This window comes from Styela clava, chromosome 5 (genome assembly GCF_964204865.1).
Source record: "Styela clava chromosome 5, kaStyClav1.hap1.2, whole genome shotgun sequence".
NCBI lineage: Eukaryota > Metazoa > Chordata > Ascidiacea > Stolidobranchia > Styelidae > Styela > Styela clava.
Genome location: NC_135254.1, coordinates 19,062,054 through 19,086,400, shown reverse-complemented (window position 1 = coordinate 19,086,400; position 24,347 = coordinate 19,062,054). Strand labels below are relative to the sequence as shown.

The following is a 24,347-nucleotide window of genomic DNA, read 5'->3' as shown; positions in this document are numbered from 1 at the left end:
TCTTGTGCATGACTGATTGCTCTGGCAGCACAATACTCAAAACCACATTTCAAAGTTTGACTTCGATTTCAGTTAACGCATTTGCTGTAACTTGAAACAGTTAATTTACAAATAAGATGCTTTACTAGTTTTCATAAACTTACGTTTGTGTATGAATAAAAAACTAATTCGTTTCTTGCCACTTCCAAATCATAAACAAATTACCATAAACACAATACCGGTCTCCTAACTAGGTTAAAAAACATGACTGAATACGAGAGAAAGATTTATTTCGTCAACCAAAATACAAGCATTGAATCAATAAAAATTATATACAAAACACACAGTTATTCGGATAGACTGTGGAGCGATACGACCATCACAGTCAGCTCCCCCCTGCCCCCCATGTTCGCTATCAAAATTGACAGTTGATTAAGATGTTTGAACAATTTAACACAAACTCCTTGGAGGAAGGATTGACTAAGTTACGGAATATTTTTGGATTCGGTTAAAAATGTAGTCCATTATTAAACCACTGCTTTTTTTTGTAGATTTTCACTTAGTGGACACTTAGCAAGTATAACAGTTAATTTATAAAAAAAAAAATTGTAAACTAATAACAAATCAGTAGAAGTCAGCTCGGGTATTCAAACATGTGATGATTGAAGTGAGAAAAAAATTTGAAGTCATGTTTAGGATATTACATTAAACAACAATGGAAAAGGTACATTGGAATCAGTCAAGCTTCGAATGCTAATGGCATTAATGAAAAGAATATGCGAAATGAAGACTGAAGTTTCCATCTGAGACATTGGAAGACGCTAAAACCTTATAGACTTGATAGTGTGGAAAGCCTTCTCACAATGCAGTAATAATGGGACATATATTCATAATATCATTATACAGGCTTTAAGTTGAACTATATGTTTAATTGAAATATCTATCTTTGCTAATAAATGCTGAAAACCATTTATTTCAATCTGCTGAGTGATTAGGGACAACAATTTGCTGTAGGGACCATTACCAGGGCTGGATTTACCAATAGGCTAGGCAGGCTGAAACCTAGAGCCTCGAAATTCGGTTTCGAAGTTTGTAATTCTTTTGAAAACTTGACAAGTTTGAACCTTACGAAAAGTATATATATATATATATATATATCAAGCTTTTCAGAGTAGAAAATTCTGTACACAACTGGTTTCAACCACATTGTAAACAGCCATTATTGCGTCGTTTGCATCATAATGGGGGAAATTATTATTATGCGCATTCTGCTGGAAGTTTCTATGTTAAAGTATGACTGTAGCGGTAGTTTGATCAAAGAAATTGAAAGCAAAACTGCCTCAAGTAAATTTTTATTTTTTTAATTGGGGGAATGAATAGTTTAATGCACTCATATTTTTAAATTTTAAGCAATGACATGTGGTGTTGTTTAGAGAAAAATTCTGAGCTCAAAAATATGAACGGGTCTCTCAAGGTCTAAATCCAGCCCTGAACATCACCAATTTTGGGATAGGTACATGGTGTCAACATATGAACTGAGTTAGGCCATTGGATTTTGAAAGGTGTATCAGAAATGTACATAGTTTCATGGAATTCATGAAATATATAACATCCAATAAAAACCAAAATAGGTCTTTCGTTGAACGCCAGTTGTGGTCCCGGTACCGGTATTCCAGTACAGCATTCTGTTATCACAAGCAGTTGGAGCGCATATCCCACGGAGCACGGCGCGTTGGCAGATACTCATGGTCTAGTGAGAATGACGTCATCGGAAACACCGCGCACATTAAAATTTCAATGAACGATTATCAAAAATCTTGACCATGTTCATCATGATAAAAATATCAAAAAAGATGTAAAAAATATTCTATCCTCAAAACTGCTCACGTATACAATGAAAGATATCTAGAAAATTACAAAAAATGCAAATTTCTGCTCTGGTGATCACATTCCCCATAAGAGCTAATGTTAAAATTGTTTTTTTAAATCACTTTTCTTTTTGCGCGTAGGATGGGTTTTTAATGAATAAGGTCTATACTGGATTATTAAAAAATAATTGATGTTGATGCTATACAGCTGTTCGCATACGTTTGGGTTATTAGCAAAACAAAAAAAATACAGATGTGCTGTAATGTTCGCAAGTTTAATTTTATTATTGTTTGCTTATTTGAACTTTTTATCATATTTCCTGTAGCAACAGAAAACTTGAACAACAGATAAAGGGTGCAACAAATCACGATAAAATGAGTAGCTGCGAATTTTTATCTTCATTTATTTGTTGAGTCTGTCCGCTTCTTATCCGCTATCCATACGATTCTAAAAACAACAATGCAGTTTTTCGACAAATGGACATAAGGAAAACATCAGGATTGACTGTTCACTAGTAGGTCTACAAAGTGTGCATGATGTACCGTTTAGAGCTAATGGACAGATCATAAAATATAGATTTAACTTACGTCATTAGAATCAGTGGACAACATAGTATTGATGCCATCACAATCCATATAAATGAGTAGGAGATAGCGAGAGTTGCTGGATATAAAGTCAAAACAACAATTGGGGTGAATATCCCGATAATTCCATTGACAAAAGACAGCAAAGCAAAAACCGATCCTGAAACATGTAAATGAGTCTATACTAAACTATTCTGATATGAAAAATCTGTATTTTCATGCTGTATGCTGCTTACCTTGTTCGAATGATGATACTAGTGATGATATCCCTCCTCTCAAATATGGTGACGTTATATTACTGAACGAGCCGATACTGGTAGCTAAATATTTTTAATAATAAAGTTTACATAAATCGAAAGATTTTTGCACATGAAACATAGCCATAGTCGAGTTTATAAGAAATGATAGCTCAAAAAATTACGAAAAAAGTCTAACACAAAATCTTGCTGGAGGAAAGAAGCCCCGGGAAACAAAGCTGGTTTTGAAGCATTAACACCTAAGGTTCTAATATCAAAGTAAGGTTTGAAGAATCGGGAAATTGAATATTTTTGCAACATGGCCAACTCGATATCATTATTGAAGAGCCACGCAACCCACTAGGTTGGCCGGTTAGGGTATTCTCCATTTCACGAAAACTGCATGAAGCGATGGTGGTCGTGCTACAGAAAATATTTGACAGGATTTTGGGTAAAAGATCTTATATCTTCTCCAAATCATGTTACTTAGTAGTTGGCTGTAAAATGAACAGTAGGAGAAAGAAAATGAAGGTGAAAAAGAGCAGATACAGAAAACCAATTAGAATTCCATTAGATAATCAGATGTATATATATACCTAAATATGAAATTGGGATAAGATTTGCAGGTTTCATAAGTTATTACTTAAACATACGTACAATTCTGCAATATATATATTAAAACATATAAATAGCTATGTATCGGAGTGGTTCTTCAAGTATAAAGTATGACCAAAAGAATATTATTGGACCTCTTGGATATTAACAAAAGCACATCATATAAAATACACCAAATCCCATATTCAATTTGAGTTTAGGAGGAAATTTGTGAAAATAATTCTTATTTTGTAATGTTTATATTCCGAGTATAATGAATATCAAAAAATGACTTTGATGAATTAGGAGTAATAACGGTATTTTCTTATATATATATAATACAAATAACTCACCAATGAATATAAGTGTAGCTTCGTTCGAGCAAAACATCAATAGCGACGTAGTAAAACGAGCGAACATTGCAGTTATCAATATTGCCTGACTTTCCATGTGAAGTACATTTTCATAAAAAATGACCAGAAATATTGAGAAAATAATGGACGAAGCGTCGAGACTCTGAATGAAAATGTTCTGTCGGTAACCGAATATGAATATCAAGGTGAAATTACAGCCTGAACAACAAAGATTTTAATTCTAAACATTAAATATATCAAAATATTGATTTCGAACAGTTGACTAAACTTTTAAAAGCTGATTGGAATCTGATAGGGGATAACAGCGAAGATGGTGGTTTATTGCTGACGAGTAAAATGCACCAAAGAAGGTATCAGACTCATTATATTATACATTCTGAAGGATTGCTACATCAAGTACTTGTTGGGAAGACTGATGATCCGATTCCTTACAGGTTACCAATTTGAGTGTCTTTGTATAAATCCAATGTTTGTGAATGAAGCACAACACAGTTAACCTAATGTAAGTCTTACTGTTGGAAAAGATCTTAATACAACCAAACATTCCAATCAGTTAAATAGAAAATAACACAAACATGTTTGATACAGGTCAGGAGAAATGGCATAGAATCAGGATGACGGAAATGGCATATCCCAATAGTCCTGTTTGGGATACAATTTGTGAAATATTCATCCAATGAATCGTAACATGCTCAAATCTGTAAAAATTGTATTTCCAAATCAAATCCCTTAATTCCGTTCAGGTTGTTTTTCTGAAACGATTGTATTCAAATTCCAAAATTTAAGGTTGGTAAAGACTATGCTAGCTGGAGATACACTCACATTCTGGGCTCCGACAAGTTCTGGAGTAAAACAAATTGGTCGAGAAATGAAGAACATCGTTCGAAAAAGTTCAATTCCGTTTACCACAAACATATACAACGCATAAGCGATGATATAGAACCACAATCTCCATACACGGCCCTTGTGTATATTTCCAGCGTGCGAACACAATTTAGTATTTCCTACAAAAAGAAATCAATAATTATTTTTAAGTTAGTAAACCGAACTATATCAGTAAACTCGACAAGTATACCATAGTTAAATGAGAGGAACGTTTCACTATGAATAGGCAAGTTGCGTCTCACACGGTATAGAATGCTGAATATTTAGCATATATTTGTACTTCTCAAGATCTGCAACGCAATCTCGTCGTCCAATCAATTATTATGTACGCCTTCGCCAACTTTATAAACAGGCTATAAGAACGATTGTGGTAGATAACAATTCTGACAAGCAATTATTTCACGTCATTGTATATAGTAATAAAGCTCATGTGAATTTGAATAATAATATTAGCTATAGGTATTCATGTGGTCGCATACTGTTCCTAGGCATAGAATTTTTAGGAAATAGCGAAGATGATTTTTTGCCATATACTCGACTGTATTGTTATATAGTCCACACATAAAAACGAAAAATACCCGATCACGTTTGAATAATGGAGACGTCGACCAACTAAATCTTAATGAATTTTTGATTATGTTATAAAAATCTATTACTAATTTCAATTTAATCTGAGTAACGCAATGTGCCCAAAGTATTACGGCGATATGGCTATGCTCTTTATGAATGCTTCCGAAGTACATGAAAATAATTAAACCGCAACAATTATGTTGTGAATATAATGAACTACTAGCCCGTTTTCCTAGTTTACGTGCTATACGAATAAGTATAAAGCAATTACCACAAATATGCTTGAATGAGATAGTATCAGAGTGCAAACTAGTATAAAATGATCTATTTTCATGAATTGAATGCTATTTGTTATCGATAGATCGTAATCCAATTTCTTCAGACAAAACATAATAATAATTATTTCAACAAACAGTGAATTATAGTTGTTATAGCAAATTTCGTTAGGAAATACAAATTGCTTACCTTGTATACAAATATGACATACGCTTTTATCACTTGAACATATTTTCCAAAAGATTTTCGTTTGTATCCAAATGCCCAACTTAGTTTTTGTTGTAGAATTTAGCTCGGGCTCTTCCTTTCTATCCGTTGTTAATAAATTGACTGAGTCTTCATTCTCATGATATTTTGAGACGATATTCGTGGATGGAAGGAATGCGAGTAAAACTAATCCAACACAACTGCAAGAAACTAGAAACAATGATGGGGGAACGAAGCCTTGATACTTGATCCAAAATCCTGTACCGAGAAGAGAAATTCCTCCGCCGAAATGTGAAAATACCTCCAATATTGTAAGTCTAAAAATTGAGAATAATGGTTGTTGATTTAAATGGAAAAAAATGGGTTTTAGCTTACTGAGTTGTACATACTATCTAATATATCAGGGGTGGCCAACCTGCTTTCGACCGTGATCGACTGATCGGTAATAAGGTCATGAACAAAAATGTATCAATACTGAATACCCAGATAACCTCACACACACATACAAAAATTCCACCGCTGCCAATAAGCTCGGCTCTTCGGGCGCATTCTCAATGAAATTGCCACAAACAAATTACATTTTTTATACTGTATTCAATTTGTTAATTTGAATATATAATTGTAAAAACTTTTTCTAGTAAACAGACGTTAAAATTAAATTTTTTAGAGATTTAGTGGGAAGTTTTGAGTCATTTTATCGTTATTGAAAGTCTGCGATTTCGACTCTCGGAGTTACAAATCACGTGACAAAGCGTAAACCTTGCAAATTTTCAAAGGAGAAAAATTCAACGTGTTCTATGTCCATGAATTTCTGTATTTTAATGCATTTCTACTTCTGATATGTCAGTTTTTAAAAATATAATAAGGTCTTTGATCAAAATTATAATCAGAATACCTTATGATATATTTAGGGTTGAATTTGCGTTGCGCTGTGCGAACAGAAAGTAAATGATTGACGTGAACTTCCGCGATTTTTTTAAACGATATTAATCTCTTATAAGCCTGAATGTGTTTTGCAAATGCGATACTTTGAAATCATGATGTCACCTATGAACAATACAACGGAAATTTAGTTCAAAGATAGCTGGAATTGCACAGGAAGTTTCGATAATATTGTGTGGTTCTCTTCACCATATGCTATACCAGCGGTTTCCAACCCTTTCAACATGGCCGACCGGTAAAATTGAATAAAATGTACTCGCGAATCGGCAAAAAAATGAAGTGAATGGAACATGATATAATAACATAAATTTTCGTAATAAATCCAATGACGGGCACTCACTATACTTCTAGGTAAAAAGGCACACAGAAAACATTTCAAATGAAGATAAACTAACAAATAATGTGCCGGCCAAAAATTTAAATTGGTAGAACATAAAATAATACCATAATATATTTGCGTAATAAAATGCAGCGCTGGGCACTTGTTATGCGTAAGTACGGCACACAAAAAACACCCAACATGAAAAAACATGTAGCTACATGCCAAATTATGTACAAACACAATTAACTTTAGTGAGGATCTTGCCGCTGTTTCGTTTCCAATATAAGATGCAAACGAGGCATCAAAAAAGTTTCTGCAAACGAAACTCTGCATCGGCGTTCAGCCATTTCTTTGCTTCGTTTTGATTAAAACTAAGGATGATAATAATTTGAATTGCAATGAATTGAAACAAAGTTAAAGTAGAGTTTATGTCGGTTACTCAATGTTGAATCAGGCCATGACAACTCGGGAGTTGGAAATATTGGTTAATATTGTTGTGTTAGGCAACGTGTCTTTTCCCTGCACCCCACTCCCCTTTCCTTCAAATATTTACCATAAGTCGAAACATTGCCGCATAATTTTGGTACTATGTATTTAAATTGAATTGGTTTCGTGATAAATCAAGCAGGGCTGCCATAACGTCCTTTATTTCTAAGATTTTATTTTTATTTTGAAGGTCTTTCTATTACAAAATGTTTTTGTCCTTATGTCTGAGAAACGTCTACTACAAAGCTACTAGGCTGATGCCACTGCTACCGTTGTGAATACCGTTGTGAAAGAGCGTTTGCCAGTCAAGGTTATTCCTAAAACTTGGCAGTAGGGAAACGTGCAGTTGTTACGTAATAATATGCTCTATCGGGTTTGTCAATTCCCAATTACTGCTAAGCTGACTAAGGTTATTCAAACAAATTTTACCTTCAATACCGACTAATCATTGCCGGGTCAAGGTATACAAAATAAATGAAGGGATAGTATTCTGTCAATATCTTACAAAGGTTATGTGCGTATATTCTATATATATAGGATTCCGCTTAGTTTTTTGGAATTGTATTTTGTATATCGTGAGCAATAATACTTTGAGTAAAATCATTCTCAGTTTCATTTTTAACGTTTTAGACGACGCCCATTGTATTAAGGCTACTATTTTATTAATATAGAGTTTTGTTTTTATTCCCTTATTACTACCCTACGATAAACCTTTAGTTATAAAACGATATAAAGTTTATTTCTATTTTAGAGTGTTCATCCGCAATTTTGAATCATAATTGTAAGTAAATTCCCACGTCGCCTTTCCTCGATTTATTCACTGGTAGTAATGTGTAATTAGATTACTTTTCAATTATACTGTTGAAACCAGTAAAACATCATCAAAATATATTAATTACGTCAATAATTGAAAATAAAATAACAAACCTTTTCCCTCTGTTTTCTAACGACACAGTATCGGTGATATAGACGGTACACAAATCTATGAGGACGTCATAAGCACCAAACGCTCCTTCAAAAAACCCATTGATGACAATGTAAAACAGCGGTAATCTGCAAATAAACTAATTGTAAAAAAGAGTCAATGTAAGTAAGTTTACTGAAAGTTTATTTTTGAAGAATTCGCGTATTTCGTTTTTTCATCCATCATTTTGATCCAATCCAAATTTCTTAAAAGTTTAGACTAAAATATAGATGTCAATACAACGCACTTAAACTTGATTATACATGTCTGAAATGTTGAAGATATCACCATTCCCATTACAGGAAAAAGCAGAGCTTTTTTACGTCCGATCTGGTCACTTGCTGAAGTAATTACCAAAGCTGCCACGACGTTGGAGATTTGCTGAGCCACTTTTTCATACATACCCCATCTGTACAAATTATTTAATATAAAGAAAATTATCGTTGATCAATTTAAAGTCCGAACGATCTTATTTTTCACTATCTAAATTACGCTACGCGAGCCAGATTTGTTATATGACTAGTTTGAAACCAATAATATATATGTTGACTGTCGTTTTTATTCGACCAACTAGGTTAAGAATAGCCGTGGGAGTACCAGCTTGCATAATTTTTAAAATGTGGGACAATCAAGCACGAATTGGTCGAAGCAAACGTTTACGTTTTACAAAAAAGAAAAGACTGAGATAGGATTAGGTCGATTAACAATTGCTAGTAAGTGAGTAATGTCTTTGAAACTTCACATAACCGAATACATTTGTATCTTTGGGAGAACATGCTAGGAAAAACTCAAATAGGCAATCGGATAAGATGACGTAATCTGCCCCATATAATTCGGTATTACTGGTATCTCTGAATAACTTCCAAATCTACTTTGAGAATGCACATCCTTTTTATATGGAGAAATTATTACTACAGTTTTCAAGAATCACTAATTGGAAATTGGACATTAAGAATCGGAACCTTCGCGTAAATATTTTGAAAGCCGATGCGAACACTTTGGAGCTTTAACTCGTAAAATATCAAAGATATTAGTATACTCTTTCAGTATACTCTGACTAGTACAATTTAAAAAAGTTGTGGCATTCGAAACTTGCCTTGATGTTTCTTCCGCTACAGTTCTTCTTACTCCTGACTGTGTAAAGTTGTCAGCGCAGTAATTCAATGAATGATCTGTGGTGAAATTGTTCTTTTCCGAAACGACCTGCGTTGAAAGTAATTACAGATTGCGCTTAGATCGTATATATCGTGTATTCGTTGCAGGCATGTTTGTTTACAGAGGTGCATTCATCGATACTTAAAAAAACTTAGAGAAAACGATGAAATGCCCATTTTTATTTAAACATAAGAAATAACCTACATACCTGATAAATGAATTCATTCAAAATTGTGCGCGAAGAGTATATTGTACAGCAAACAAAAAATGCAATTAGTTCAACATGAGGACATCGTAACTTTGCCATTAAAGCTATGGAAGGAAACCCTACACGCTATGTTATTACACATAAAACTAGTAACCCTAATTTGTCTCACTCCTATTATGAAATTATGCAGCCGATATGAAACAAAAGTGTAATTCAAATGTATATACTGACAGTAGGAATGGATGTGTGGTCTAAATCGTAGATGGAATGGGGCTTATTGTGCTGTTTTATAAACAGCTGGTTTGATTTTTATATGTACAGTAATCCTATTCCAATACAGCAATTGGGTCTATAAAACATAAGATCCTAATAATACTCATATCGTATCTTTCCCAATTCGCCGCTTACTTGATAAATATAAGCTAGGTAGCTGCAACGCAATTTGTAACTCTATTTAATGAATATATTCTCTATGCACATGTATATTATTGTGTATCAACATGATATTCCAGACAAGTGACGCTTAAAAAAATCTACTTGTGTTGCACGCATCTCCTGCAAAAAATTTCCTCAATTCATTCTAAAACCTTTGTTTATTGAATAAACAGCTTTTTACTGATTTCATCTCGCTTATCACGAACTTAGGTGTCGCTTTGTTTTGAAGCAATTCCCACTGTGTTTGACACGAGCGGGAAGTATTCCTGTTATTGACGCGAATCACAAATTAAACTGACCTTATTTTCAAAAATCAACAAACCTGTTAAATCTAATTTTTATCTCTTTTGTGCTCGTCCATGTTATATTTTTAATCTCATAGCCTCATAACTGGTCGTTGGTGAAAATATAAAACATCCCTTAAATAACTGATGGATTTTTCGTTATGTTGTAGTCTTATATATCATGTCATATATCAGTATCTCAGCTATGTGATTTATGGAAGATGGAAAACTTGCTTTAAACTCAGTTCAAACTCTGCTGGAATCATTGGTTTTCGTGGTCTCGATCTAACGGCGTCTTATCTGAGTGCTAGAATAAAAAAACGATCGATACAGTTATGTTTTTCCAAATTACATTCTATGAAGATTCACCAATAACAAGTGGGGGCAATTTTACTATTTAGTCTGGATCAAATTCTGGCACTCGGGCCGCAGAACAATTTAGTTTTTGCCGTGTATTAAAGCAGTGGTTCCCAACCTTTTTACCCTGGCGGACCGGTAAAATTAAATTAAATGTACTCGCGGACCGGCAAAAATTGGAATATCAGGAACAGAAAAAAATATCATATATGTGCTTTATATAATGCAATATCGGGCACTCAATATGCTTTTAGACAAAAAAGGCACACTTGAAAACATTTCACACGAAGAAAAACTATCAAATATTAAGTCGACCAAAAATTAAAATAGGTGAAACATAAAATAATACGATATATTTGCGTAATGAAATGCAGTGTTGGGCATCCATTAAGCGTAACGAAGGCATACACAAAATATCTCACATAAAAAAACATGTACATGTCAAATCATGTAAAAACACAATTAACTCTAGTGAGAATTTTGCTGTTGTTTCGTTTTTAATATAGGATTGAAAACGAGGCCTCAAAGAAGTTTCTGCAACACGCGGCTCTGCAGCTGCGTGTAGCCAATTTCTTTGCTTCGTTTTAATTAAAGCTAGGGATGAAAATGTTTTTTCGCATAACGCATAAGTAACTGGTTGAAAATACGGAGAATAATTTGATTGCTCTATTACTTGGCGATATACACATATGCTCATTGGTATTAATTGTCCAAAATTGTGAAAGTGATTCATTTGTAATTCTGGACTGTAAAGTAGAATCCCAATTTTAATCAAGCTTTATCTTTTTCATCGGGTTTATAATATTAATCCCTCTGCAGTTGACCGACGCCTCAAACGAGATGAATTTACATTACAATGACAAAGTCGTCGGTAACTTGGCACCAGGCTCAATCCTACTGTATCTGCTCAAAATACCGGGAAAGATCTCAGCGGCCCATGCTTTTTTGCGCGTCTCGTGACCACCTGCAAGGTCGCAACAAGTTCATATCTTACTGGGATAATATACTGTTCTTTTCTGTTTTCTGGTTGAAACAAAGAAATATGCATAACATTTTATATGGATTGTCATATTAATCAGGAAAAGCATGCAGAACAGAAGAAGCACGCCTGCCGATTTTTAGATTTCTGAATCTTGCGAGATTTGATGGAGCACATGTCAAAAAATGATGAAGGAAGATAAATTGCGCAATAAACAAACGCAACCTCGTCTTCGCTAAAACGATTGAGACGGCATCAAAACAACGAAATTTCTTGCGGACCGGCAAAAAAGCTTCGCGGACCGGCGGCTGGGAACCACTGTATTAAAGCATTGGCAATCATTCGTATTTATTGGCAGGATATTTTTCAGTTTTTTTAGCTATTTCAATTTGGGTTCGATCCGGAGATTTAAACCCAATCATTTTCCTCATCCCGATGTCGGGAATGATGTTTGTTAAAATCACGAAATTTTAACGTCTAGACGCTGCCGATAAGTCGCGCCTTTCATCTCAACTTAGCTACAAGCTCGCGTCAAGCAACTCCATTTTGGAGAGACTTTGTGTCTTTATTTACACTCCTCTATTTTTAAGCGTGGGTCTCATCATGACAGCAAGGACAAAACGCAGAACTGACTTGGCGCCGCGCGATCCAATTTTCTTCTATCTTGGTCTCGAAATCCCAACTTAGACGAACGTGTCAGTTCTCTGACGATAGCACTAAGTTTGCTCACGCTGCGGAGAATGGAATTAGTCGACATATAAAATTCATCATAAAATGAGTAAGGGAGGAGAAAGGGAGGAAACGTATTTCCTTCCTCATAGCAATGGTAAATCACAGTGCCGGTGAGCTTTTAAGTAATATCTGTCACGACAGAATATAATTTGAAGCGACATTACAAAACCAACAACGGGAAAAGATACGGATATAGCCACAGTACTTCTCGGGAAGCAATTAAAAAATAACTAAAGGCTTCATATACCACCTTGATCTAGATATATACCTAAAACAAACCATTTATAAAACATGAAATAGTAGTACCTAGTAGCACCATGCCTAGTAGTACTTCCGAATTCAATTAATAATAAACATAAATACTACTTTCTTCTAGAAATTCGGGTGCTGAGAGCGGCTATTTTTTGGTATCGTTTGTCTATTACCAACTTTCATGACCTTTGACCGATGCTGCCAGCAACATATTTTGAGCGGACGCTTGCCTTACCGCGCCGATTCAGACTACGCACGGTTGCTAGTCGTACCTCCTTCGAAAAGCTCGCTGTGTGTGAATGTTGCTTCAACAGTCTTTTTAATAATATAAATTTAATATTGACTAACTAATGTTAAATTGCATGTGCAGTACGACGGTCTATTAGTCGGTTGGGTTAAGTACCGGAACGGTACCTGGCAGTGGTGCACCCGTACCGATACTGTAGTACCGTCAGAGGACCGGATATCGTGTCAAACTAGTCTATCGTGTACCTTGAAACACTGACATAATATGAAAAACCTACTTTAGTACAGCATCTCTCGGATAATCTACCGCCCAACCACATGCGAATACAAAGCAAGATCGCAGCGCCCCCTTGAAAAGTGGTTCTGGCAGCAGTCGTCACGCTTTGTTGAGCCGTATGAAAGTCGGTAATTATTGCTTCAATATACAAACCTCTATTGAATTCAAATTAACATACTTATCTATGTTTGCCACCATGGTTATAATCGTGGTGCTCAAGAAATGTGTTTTCGACATTGTCATTTAACGGTAATAACTTTGGCGGATGTATATATATAATAATTGACGGTTTAAGACGGCAATGTATATAAATGAATTATTATTATGTGTACAAGAATTGAGATGAGATTATGGAAATCATTTTTTATGGCCTAAATCTTGACAGGTTGTTGGATCGAAATGAGAAAAGGGGATTTGTTTTTTACGCTTCTGCACTTAGGACAATGCATACGACTTGCTAATAACCGGTTTTCTCGCAAAAATTTTCTACAGTCCGGTATGCTCGATAGCACTCCTAACACCGCCAGTTGTCTAACCTTTATCTCAGCATTCGATACGGCATCTGTTAGCAGGATACAGAATATAGTTCTTTTAAAACTCACGAACATTTAAAATCTTTGTATAGCTTGATACAGAATGTAGTTTTTTGTAACCTACAGGCTTTCACAATTTTATATCTATATCGGGATGCTGGTGAATGAAATAAAACATCTGTTCGTTGTAATTTCCCTGGGGCAGTGCAGTTAGTTCGTATCTTTGTTAATTTCCTTTGCGGTCAGCTCGTAAACTTGTCAATTTCCTTTGCGATTGGCTCGTGTTATTTTGCTTACTGTCTTCGTATGTATTATGTGTGACATGATGCACATTAATTTATAACAAACGGCGTTTAGTGATCAAGCACCGCTAGATCTAGATGTTTTGTTCATGATCTAGATGTAAAATTTGGAGTCCAGATGTTTGCTATAAAATTTAGATATTTTTTTCAACCTTCTAAATATTATCCAGTGGGTAATAAAAAAAAGCGATGTGTATAAATGTTAAACAAATACCGATAGTATGCAGAATTTAATGTAATGTTGATAAAACTTAAATCATATGAAATCTAAGGGATTTTTATCACAAAACTGGAGAGAGCAATATAACTGTATAAGTACGTACAGGGTGGCCCAAAAGTAGGTGGTGGCCCAAAAGTAGGTATACATTTATTAAACTATTTTATATGCTTTGAAGCTACTTGCAGTTCACTTTATGTTACTTGTTATGTACCACAAAAATTGCTTTTTGTTTTTTAGATAATATATCTATTGTGAATTTTACATTAGTTTTCTAGCTGCTTGGAAGGTAATAAAAAATAAATAAAATAACTGTATACCTACTTTTGGGCCACTATATGCCAACGATTTTATCTCACTTAGAAAGCTGAAACATAAACTAGCGTACCTGCAAATTCGACTGTTTTAAAAATCGTGTTTTTGTTTTCTGTTAGCAACATACAACATACATTCTGTCAACTGTCATAAAACATAGCTATCCTAAAAAACACTATCGGCATGGCAGAAAATCAGCTACAAAACTTCAATCGTGTAAAGTCAGAAAGTGGAACAATACCACGGCAAAAGCAATGTAAGCCAGCAATTTCACTACGTCATTCAAACGCTGTTGTTGAAAAAAGTGCAATAAACTGTGTAAAAAACAAACTACGAAACAGCAGGAAGACAGATCCACTGAATGCAATACTAGTTATCATTTAATTCAACCCAATTCCAAATACCAATGTTGCAAGTCATATAAGAAACCTGTTTCGCGTTTGAAAACATATGTACAGCAGAAACATATAAAAATCCCTCTGAAGCAATTGTAGCAACAACATCAACTTCCAATGATCTTTGAAATCTACTATGATGTAATATAATGAACTAAAACAAAAAACACTATAGGCAGGGCAGATAGTCAGCACAAAACTTCAATCTTGTAAACTCAGAAAGAGGAACAATAACACGACAACAGTAATGTAAGCCAGAAATATTACTACGTCATTTATAAGCTAATGTTTAAAAAAAATTAGATCAATAAACTGTGAAAAAAAAACTAAGAAACGGCAGAAAAACAGATTCACTGAATGCAATACTAGTACAATCATTTAATTTAACCCCTATTCCAAATAACAATGTTGCACGCCATATAAGAAACCTGTTTCGGGTTTGAAAACATATGTACAGCAGAAACATATAAAAATCCCTCTGAAGCAACTGTAGCAACAACAACTTCAAATGATCTTTGTAATCTACTATGATGTAATATAATGAACTATTTGTACTCTCTTGTTTTGTTTATTTTTATTAAATTTATTAACTTCATATTTAGATATATTTTTTGGATGTTTTGTTTTCCAATCTAGATATTGTTAGGTGTCAATTGAGATTGATTGAGGTCAATCTAGGTGTTTTTATTCAGACAAAAGTCGCAGCCCTGCTGCCGGTATCATGGTATGCGAAATGCTAGATTATGAATGTCGAAGCTATACCTCTGTTCGGATGGTTTGACTCATTTGTAAAATAAAAACTAATTTGAGATTTTTAATATTCGCAGATTCAAATTTTTTGTTGTTTGCTTACATGAAAATTTTTTTTTATCTCATTTCTTGTAGTAACGGAAAACTTGAACATCAGGAAAAGGATGTAATATTGTGGAATGAATCACGATAAAATGATTAGCTGCGGAATATTTATCTTCATTCATTTGTCTGTCCGCTTTCTATCCGCTATCCATACGATTCTAAAAACAACAATGCAGTTTTTCGACAAATGAAATTATGAATGTAAACATCTGATATATATATACTTAAGGAACGTGAACTGAAAACGACATTAGGATTGACTGTTCACTAGTTCAAATTTTACATGATGTAGGACACACTTTTAAGCTAATGGTCGGATCCTAAAATGTAGATTCAACTTACGTCATTAGAATCAGTGGACAACATAGTATTGATGCCATTACAATCCATATAAATGAGTAGGAGATAGCAAGAGTTGCTGGATATAAAGTCAAAACAACAATTGGGGTGAATATCCCGATAATTCCATTGACAAAAGACAGCAAAGCAAATACTGATCCTGAAACATGTAAATAAGGCATGTATGTATATGGTATACAGTATCTAACTATTCTAATCTGAAAATCTGTATCTTCATGATGTATGCTGCTTACCTTGTTCGAATGATGATACCAGTGATGATATCCCTCTTCTCAAATATGGTGACGTTATATTACTGAACGGGCCGATACTGGTAGCTAAATATTTTTAACAATTGAGTTGCATAAATTGAAATATTTTTGCACATGAAACATACATAGCCATAGTCGACATAGTTCATAAGGAATGATAGCATGCAAAATTACGAAAAAAGTCTAACTCCAAATTTTGCTGGAGGAAGGAAGACCCGGGAAACAAAGCTGGTTTTCAAGCATCAACATCTAAGGTTCTAATATCGACTTGAGGTTTGAAGTATCGGGAAACTCGATATTATATTTAAGAGCCACGCAACTCACCAGGTGGCCGGTTAGGGTAATCCCCATTTCATAAAAACTGGATGAAGCGATGGTAGTTGTGTTACAAAAATTATTTGATAGAATTTCGATGGTAATTCTAATATCTACTTGAAATTATGTTCCTTAGCAGTTAGTTGGCTGTAGAATAAACAGTGGAAGACAGAGAATGTAGGGGGAAAAGAGCAGATACAGAAAATAAAATATAATTCTATTAGATAATCAGATGTATAACATACAATAATACATAATTGTGAAAATAAATTTTATAAGTTATTACTTAAACGTACAGTACTGCATTATATAAAAATAGATAAACAGCTACGTATTGGAGTCGACCATTTGAAACTCAACAAATGTACAGCATATAAAATACTGAATTTCTTAATTATGCCAACGACACGAAATCATATATTCAGTTTAAATTAACAAATTACTATTTCGTATTGTTTATATTTCGAGTATTATGAATATAAAGATTGGCTTTGATAAATTAGAAATATTAACGATATTTTTTTTATATATATAATACACCAAATACAGTATAGATATCTAAGAATAACTCACCAATAAATATAAGAGTAGCTTCACTCGAACAAAACATCAATAGCGACGTAGTGAAACGAGCAAACATTGCAGTTAGTAATATTGCCTGACTTTCCATATGAAGTACGTTTTCATAAAAAATGACAAGGAATATTGAGAAAATAATGGACGAAGCGTCGAGACTCTGAATGAAAATGTTAGGTCGGTTATCGAATATAAACCCCATGTTGAAATTACAGCCTGAAACAGCAAAGATTCGAATTCTAAACATTAAATATATCAAAATATTGATCCCAATCAGTTAACTAAACCTTTGAAAGCTGGTTGAAATCTGATGGGTGATAACATCGAAGACGGTGGTTTATTGCTGACGAGTTAAATGCAACATAGAAGGTACCAGACTCAGTATATTATACATTCGAAAGGATTGCTTCATCAAGTACTGTTTGGGATAAATGTATTTGTGAGAAATTCATTCAATGAATTGTAACATGCTCAAATCTGTAAAAATTTTGCTTCTAAACCAAATCTGTGAAATCCGTTCAGGTTGTTTTTCTGAAACGATTTTGTATTCAAATTCCAAAATATGAAGTTGGTAAAGACCATGCTAGCTGAAAATACACTCACATTCTGGGCTCCGACAAGTTCTGGAGTAAAACAAATTGGTCGAGAAATGAAGAACATTGTTTGAAAAAGTTCAATTCCGTTTACCACAAACATATACAACGCATAAGCGATAATATATAACCACAATCTCCATACACGGCCCCTGTGTATATTTTTAGCGTGCGAACACAATTTAGTATTTCCTATAAAAAGAAATCAATAATTATATTTTTTAAGTTAGTAACCTGAACTATATCAGTAAACTCGAAAAATATATACCATAGTTAAATGAGAGAAACGTTTCACTATGAATAGGCGAGTAGCATCTCACACGGTATAGAATGCTGAATATTTAGCATATATTTGTACTTCTCAACATCTGCAACGCAATCTCGTCGTCCAATCAATTATTATGTACGCCTTCGCCAACTTTATAAACAGGCTATAAGAACGATTGTGGTAGATAACAATTCTGACAAGCAATTATTTTACGTCATTCTGTATAGTAATAAAGATCATGTGAATTTGAATAATAATATTAGCTATAGGTATTCATGTGGTCGCATACTGTTCCAAGGCATAGAATTTTTAGGAAATAGCGAAGATGTTTTTTTGCCATACACTCTATTGTTATATAGTCCACACATAAAAACGAAAAATACCCGATCACGTACGATGAGCGAAGACGTCGACCAATTGAATCTTAATAAATTTTCGATTTTGGTATAAAAATCTATTGTTAAATACAATTCAATCTGAGTAACGTAATGTTACCAAAGTATTATGGCGATATGGCTATGCTCATTATAAATGCTTCCGAAGTTCACAAAAATAATTGAACCGCAAAATTATGTTGTGAATATAATGATTTACCTGCCCGTCTTCTTTGTTTACGTGCTATACGAATAAGTATGAGGCAATTACCACAAATATGCTTGAATGAGATAGTATCAGAGTGCAAACTAGTATAAAATGATCTATTTTCATGAATTGAATGCTATTTGTTATCGATAGATCGTAATCCAATTTCTTCAGACAAACATAATAATAATTATTTCAACAAACAGTGAATTATAGTCGCTATGGAAAATTTCGTTAGGAAACACAAATTGCATACCTTGTATACAAATATGACATACGCTTTTATCACTTGAACATATTTCCCAAAATATCTTCGCTTGTATCCAAATGCCCAAATTAGTTTTTGTTGTAGAATTTAACTCGGGCTCTTCCTTTCTATCTGTTGTTAGTAAATTGACTGCGTCTTCATTCTCCTGATATCTTGAGACGATATTCTTGGATGGAAGAAATGCGAGTAAAACTAATCCAACGCAACTGCAAGAAACTAGAAACAATGATGGGGGAACGAAGCCTTGATACTTGATCCAAAATCCGGTACCGAGAAGAGAAATTCCTCCGCCGAAATGTGAAAATACTTCCAATATTGTAAGTCTAAAAATTGAGAATAATGGTTGTTGATTTAAATGAAACAAATGCGTTTTAGCTCACTGAGTTACTGAGTACATGCTATCTAATATTTTATTGCTCTAATAATGTTTCAATTAAGCTAACTAACGCGATTTAACAGTTTTTAACGTCCCTGTCAATCATTGTTTGGTTTAAATGCATATATGCATTTCGTATACAAAAAACTGAAATAATAGTATTCTGTCAATTTCTTCCAAAAGGAAAGGATTCCAACTGGCATTTTGGAATGGACTTTTATATATGTAAGCAATAATACTTCAAGTGAGATCATTCTCAGTATTATTTCCAACGTTTCGGTCAAAAATGTATTCACTGTTTATTTTGGAGTTGTTCAATTATTACCTTACCATAGACATTTCGTTATAAAACGATATAAAGTTTATTTCAATTATGCGGGAAAAAGTGTTCATCTGCATTATGATTCATAGTTGTCGACTAATTTTCTTCCGCGTCGACTTTGCTGGATTTATTCATGATGTTACATTAGAGTTGATTACTTTTTTACTATGCTGTTGGAACCAGCGGAACATTGTTAAAAATTTAAAATATAATATGAAACCTTTTCCCTCTGTTTTCTAACGACACAGTATCGGTGATATAGACGGTACACAAATCTATGAGGACGGCATAAGCACCAAACGCTCCTTCAAAAAACCCATTAATGACAATAAAAAACAGTGGTAATCTGCAAATAAACCAATTGTAAAAAAGAGTCAATGTAAGTAAGTTTACTTAAACATTATTTTAGAGAAATTCACGTATTTCTTTTTTTTCATTCATCATTTTAATCCAATTCAAATTCCCTAAGTTTAGTCGAAATATAGATGTCAATACAACGCACTTAAACTTGATTATACATGTCTGAAGTGTTGAAGATATCACTGTTCCCAAGACTGGAAAAAGCAGCGCTTTCTTACGTCCGATCTGGTCACTTGCTGAAGTAATTACCAAAGCTGCCACGACGTTGGAGATTCGCTGAGCCACTCTTTCATACATACCCCACCTGTACAAATTATTCAATATAAACAAAATTATCGTTGATCAATTTTTATTTTTCATTACATTTTTATTTTTCTCTCACCATGTACCTATATACGTCAGTGTATACGTTTTACAAAGAAGAAAAGGCTGAGCTCGGATTAGCTCGGTTAATAAATGCTAGTATGAGAGTAATATCTTCAAAGCTTCACATAAATGAATGCATTTGTACCCTTGAAAATCATGCTATTCACTACTCGAATACATAAGATAAGACGACGTAATCTGCCCCATATAATTTGTGTTATCTTTGAATAACTTCCAAATCTACTATTGGGCATTTTTATCATATTTATATGCAGAAGTTATTACTACGGTTTTAAAAAAAAGTATTCAACATTTTTATAATGAGAATTGAAATAGCGATGAAATTATTATAAAAATCCAAATATCAAGCTATGTTGCAAATGTTGCTGCTTATTCGGTGAAACACCAATTAGACAAATAAGAATCGTAACCTGCGCGACAATTTTAGAAGCCAATGCGAACAGCTCTAAAGTGTAATACCAATTCAGCATACTCTGACTAGTACAATTTTATATCATTAGAAATTAGAAACTAGCCTTGATGTTTCTTCCGCTACAATTCTTCTTACTTCTGACTGTTTAAAGTTGTCAGCGCAGTAATTTAATGTATGATCTGTGGTGAAATTGTTCCTTTCTGAAACGACCTGCGTTGAAAGTAATTAGAAGCTGCGCTTGGCTCAAATATATCTGTATATTGTGTACACGTTGCAGGCATATTCCTTCACAGAGGTGCATTCATCGATATTTAAAAAAATTAGGGGAAACGACGAAATGCGCAATTTCATATAAACAAAAGAAATAAACTACTAACCTGATAAATGAATTCATTCAAAATTGTGTCCGAAGAGTAGATTGTACAGCAAACAAAAAATACAAGTAGTTCAACATGAGGACATCGTAACTTTGCCATTAAGGCTGTAGAAGGAAACACTACACGCTATGTTATTACACATAAAACTAGTAACCTTAATTTGTCCCACTCCTATTATGAAATTATGCAGCCGATATAAAAAACAAAAATGTAATGCAAATGTATATACTTACAGTAGTAATAGATGTGTGTGGTAAATAAAAGATAGAATGGGGCTTATGGTGCTGTTTTATAAACAGCTGGTTCGATTTTTAAATGTACAGTAATCATATTCCAATACAGCAATTGGGTCTATAAAACACATGACATTTAAAGTCCAAATAATACTCATATCGTATCTTTCCCAATCCGCCGCTTACTTGAAAAGTATAAGCTAGGTAGCTACGACGCCATTTGTAACTCTATTTATGTTCTATGCACATGTATATTATTGTTTATAAACATGATATTCCAGACAAGTGACGCTTGAAGAAAATATCTACTTGTGTTTCACGCATCTCCTGTACGAAATGAGCAAAAAATTTCCTCAATCCATTCTAAATCCTTTGTTTATTGAATAAACAGCTTTTTACTGATTTCATCTCGCTTATTACGAACTTAGGTGTCGCTTTGTTTTGGAGCAATTCCTACGGTGTTTGACACGAGCGGGAAGTATTCCTGTTATTGACGCGAATCACAAATTAAATTGACTTTATTTTCGAAATGCAACGAACCTGTTAAATCTAATTCTCTTTTGTGCTCGTCCATGTTATATTTTTAATCTCATAGCCTCATAACTGGTCGTTGATGAAAATACAAAACACCCCTTAACTGATGGAATTTTCGTTGTGTTGTAGCTTCATATATCAGTATCTCAGCTAGGTAATTTACGGAAGATGGAAAACTTGCATTAAACTTAGTTCAAACTCTGCTGGAATCATTGGTTTTCGTGGTCTCGATCTATTCTAGCATCTGAGTGCTAGAATAAAAAAAAAACGATCGATACAGTTAAATTTTTCCAAATTACATTCTATGAAGATTCACCAATAACAAGTGAAGGTAATTTTACTATTTGGTCTAGATCAAATTCTGGCACTCGGGCCGCAGAACAATTTAGCTTTTGCCGTATACTAACTAGAGCATTGGCAATCATTCGTATTTATTGGCAGGATATTTTTCAGTTTTTTTTAGCTATTCCAATTTGGGTTCGATCCGGAGATTTCAACCCCCTTATTTTCCTAATCCCGATGTCGGGAATGAATATTGATGTTTTTAATCACGGAATTTTAACGTCCAGACGCTGCCGAAAAGTCGCGCCTTTCATCTCAACTAAGCGACAAGCTCGCGCCAAACAACTCCTTTTCGGAGAGACTTTGTGCCTTTATTTACACTCCTCTATTTTTAAGCGTGGGTCTCATGACAGCAGTAACGAAACGCAGAACTGACTTAGCGCCGCGCGGTCCAGTTTCTTCTAGCTAGGTCTCGAAATCCCAACTTAGACGAACTTGTCAGTTCTTTGACGATAGCACTAGGCCTGCTCACGCAGCGAGGAAGGGAAATAGTCAAATTTTAAAATTCATTATAAAACGAGTATTAAAAGAAGGGAGGAAATGTATTTCCTTCCTCCTATCAACGGTAAATCGCAGTGCCGGTTGGCTTTTAAGTAATATCTGTCACGACAGAATATAATTTGAAGCGATATTACAAAACCAAAAACGAGAAAAGATACGGAAAATGCCACAGTACTTTCCGTGAAGCAATTAAAAAATAACTAAAGGTTTTATATACCACCTTGATCTAGATTCTAGATATATACCTGAAACAAACCACTTATAAAACATGAAATATATTGCCTAATTAAATTAGATATCCTACTCTTTCATATATTGCCGTTGGCTATTTGTCTCATGTGGAAATAGCAAATATCTATATATATTGGCCTAGTAGTACCTCCGAATTCAATTAATAATAAAAATAAATACCACTTTCTTCTAGAAAATCGTGTGCCGTAAGCGGCCATTTCTTGGTATCATTTGTCTATTGCTTCATTAAACAAACCTCAATATTTTCACTACATTTTATAAGACTGCAATTCTATTGAATACCTGGCAACATACTTATCTATGTCTGACACCATGATTAGAATCGTGGTGCTCAGGAAATGCGCTTTCGACATTGTCATTTAACGGTAATAACTTTTGGCGGATCGATATATATATATAATAATTGGCGGTTCAATTAAGGCGGCAATGTATATAAACGAATTATTATTATGTGTACAAGGATTGAGATAAGATTATGGGAATCATTTTCCATGGCTTAAATCTTGACAGGTTGTTGGACCGAAATGAGAAAAGAGGATATGTTTTCTACTCGGCGTGGTATATCTTACTTCAGCAATCAGCAGGTGTGGGCAATCACTTTCCCGAGTTGGCCAGTTATGGATAATAGACTTATTCACTGTGCCAGAGTCGCAAAAAAGAAATATAAAACTATGAATAAAAACAGTTTACTTACAAATAACCAGCGTAAGAGATGATGTACAACTAACAGCTACCAAGTGACACAATGATTAATAGGACCGATGTAACCAACTGCATGCGTTCAAAAGCTTGTTCAATGTTGGGTATGTGGAAACTTGATAAGGGGGCGCTGTTGCTATTTCAGCTTTTAACCATATCCGCTGCCTTCATTTTCAGCTCATGTGTCGAAAATTGTTGGCCAAATTCTTTATGTTTTGTTTAAAAAAAGGTCTCTTAATGTTATAGTCTTCGAACACCGGACATCTTTCGTTACAAATTAAGCAGGCAGTTGACTATTGTCTTTAACAAAATACTCCTCTTCATTCCTTGTAAAAATCACGTCATTCGGAATCCACTTTGCGTTTCCCACTCATACTGATGGATTTGTTAATGTGGCTGGCAAATTACTGCGGCTACGCAGCGAACGCTGGTAAAAAAATAAGTCCAAAACCTATAGGCTAAGGTTTATATAAAGAACAGCATAATGTAACAATCGGGTCATCTTGGAT

At 34.1% G+C, this 24,347-nt stretch overlaps 2 protein-coding genes across 7 annotated transcripts; both read right to left on the bottom strand.

The window, feature by feature from the left end:
- Positions 1–252: 252 nt before the first annotated feature.
- LOC120336230 (proton-coupled folate transporter-like) lies at positions 253–13,368 on the bottom strand. Of its 2 annotated transcripts, none has more exons than XM_078112633.1 (10): positions 9,652–13,368; positions 9,385–9,491; positions 8,536–8,697; positions 8,252–8,377; positions 5,557–5,891; positions 4,459–4,640; positions 3,616–3,778; positions 2,669–2,752; positions 2,436–2,592; positions 253–2,295 (listed from the first exon to the last, which is right to left on the bottom strand). In XM_078112633.1, exons 1-10 carry the CDS (start codon positions 9,748–9,750, stop codon positions 2,247–2,249), a joined length of 1,464 nt encoding a protein of 487 aa, XP_077968759.1. In that variant the 5' UTR covers positions 9,751–13,368; the 3' UTR covers positions 253–2,246. The 2 variants fall into 2 exon arrangements, with proteins under 2 accessions (XP_077968759.1, XP_077968760.1); XM_078112634.1 differs by having other exon boundaries at positions 10,409–13,367.
- An 81-nt stretch (positions 13,369–13,449) lies between these two features.
- On the bottom strand, positions 13,450–23,326 carry LOC120344352 (proton-coupled folate transporter-like). Of its 5 annotated transcripts, XM_078112629.1 has the most exons (11): positions 22,051–23,326; positions 21,278–21,381; positions 21,004–21,110; positions 20,244–20,405; positions 19,962–20,087; positions 19,032–19,366; positions 17,936–18,117; positions 17,330–17,492; positions 16,424–16,507; positions 16,173–16,329; positions 13,450–15,988 (listed from the first exon to the last, which is right to left on the bottom strand). In XM_078112629.1, exons 1-11 carry the CDS (start codon positions 22,082–22,084, stop codon positions 15,949–15,951), a joined length of 1,494 nt encoding a protein of 497 aa, XP_077968755.1. In that variant the 5' UTR covers positions 22,085–23,326; the 3' UTR covers positions 13,450–15,948. The 5 variants fall into 5 exon arrangements, with proteins under 5 accessions (XP_077968755.1, XP_077968758.1, XP_077968756.1 ...); XM_078112632.1 differs by lacking the exon at positions 16,173–16,329; XM_078112630.1 differs by lacking the exon at positions 16,424–16,507.
- Positions 23,327–24,347: the final 1,021 nt, after the last annotated feature.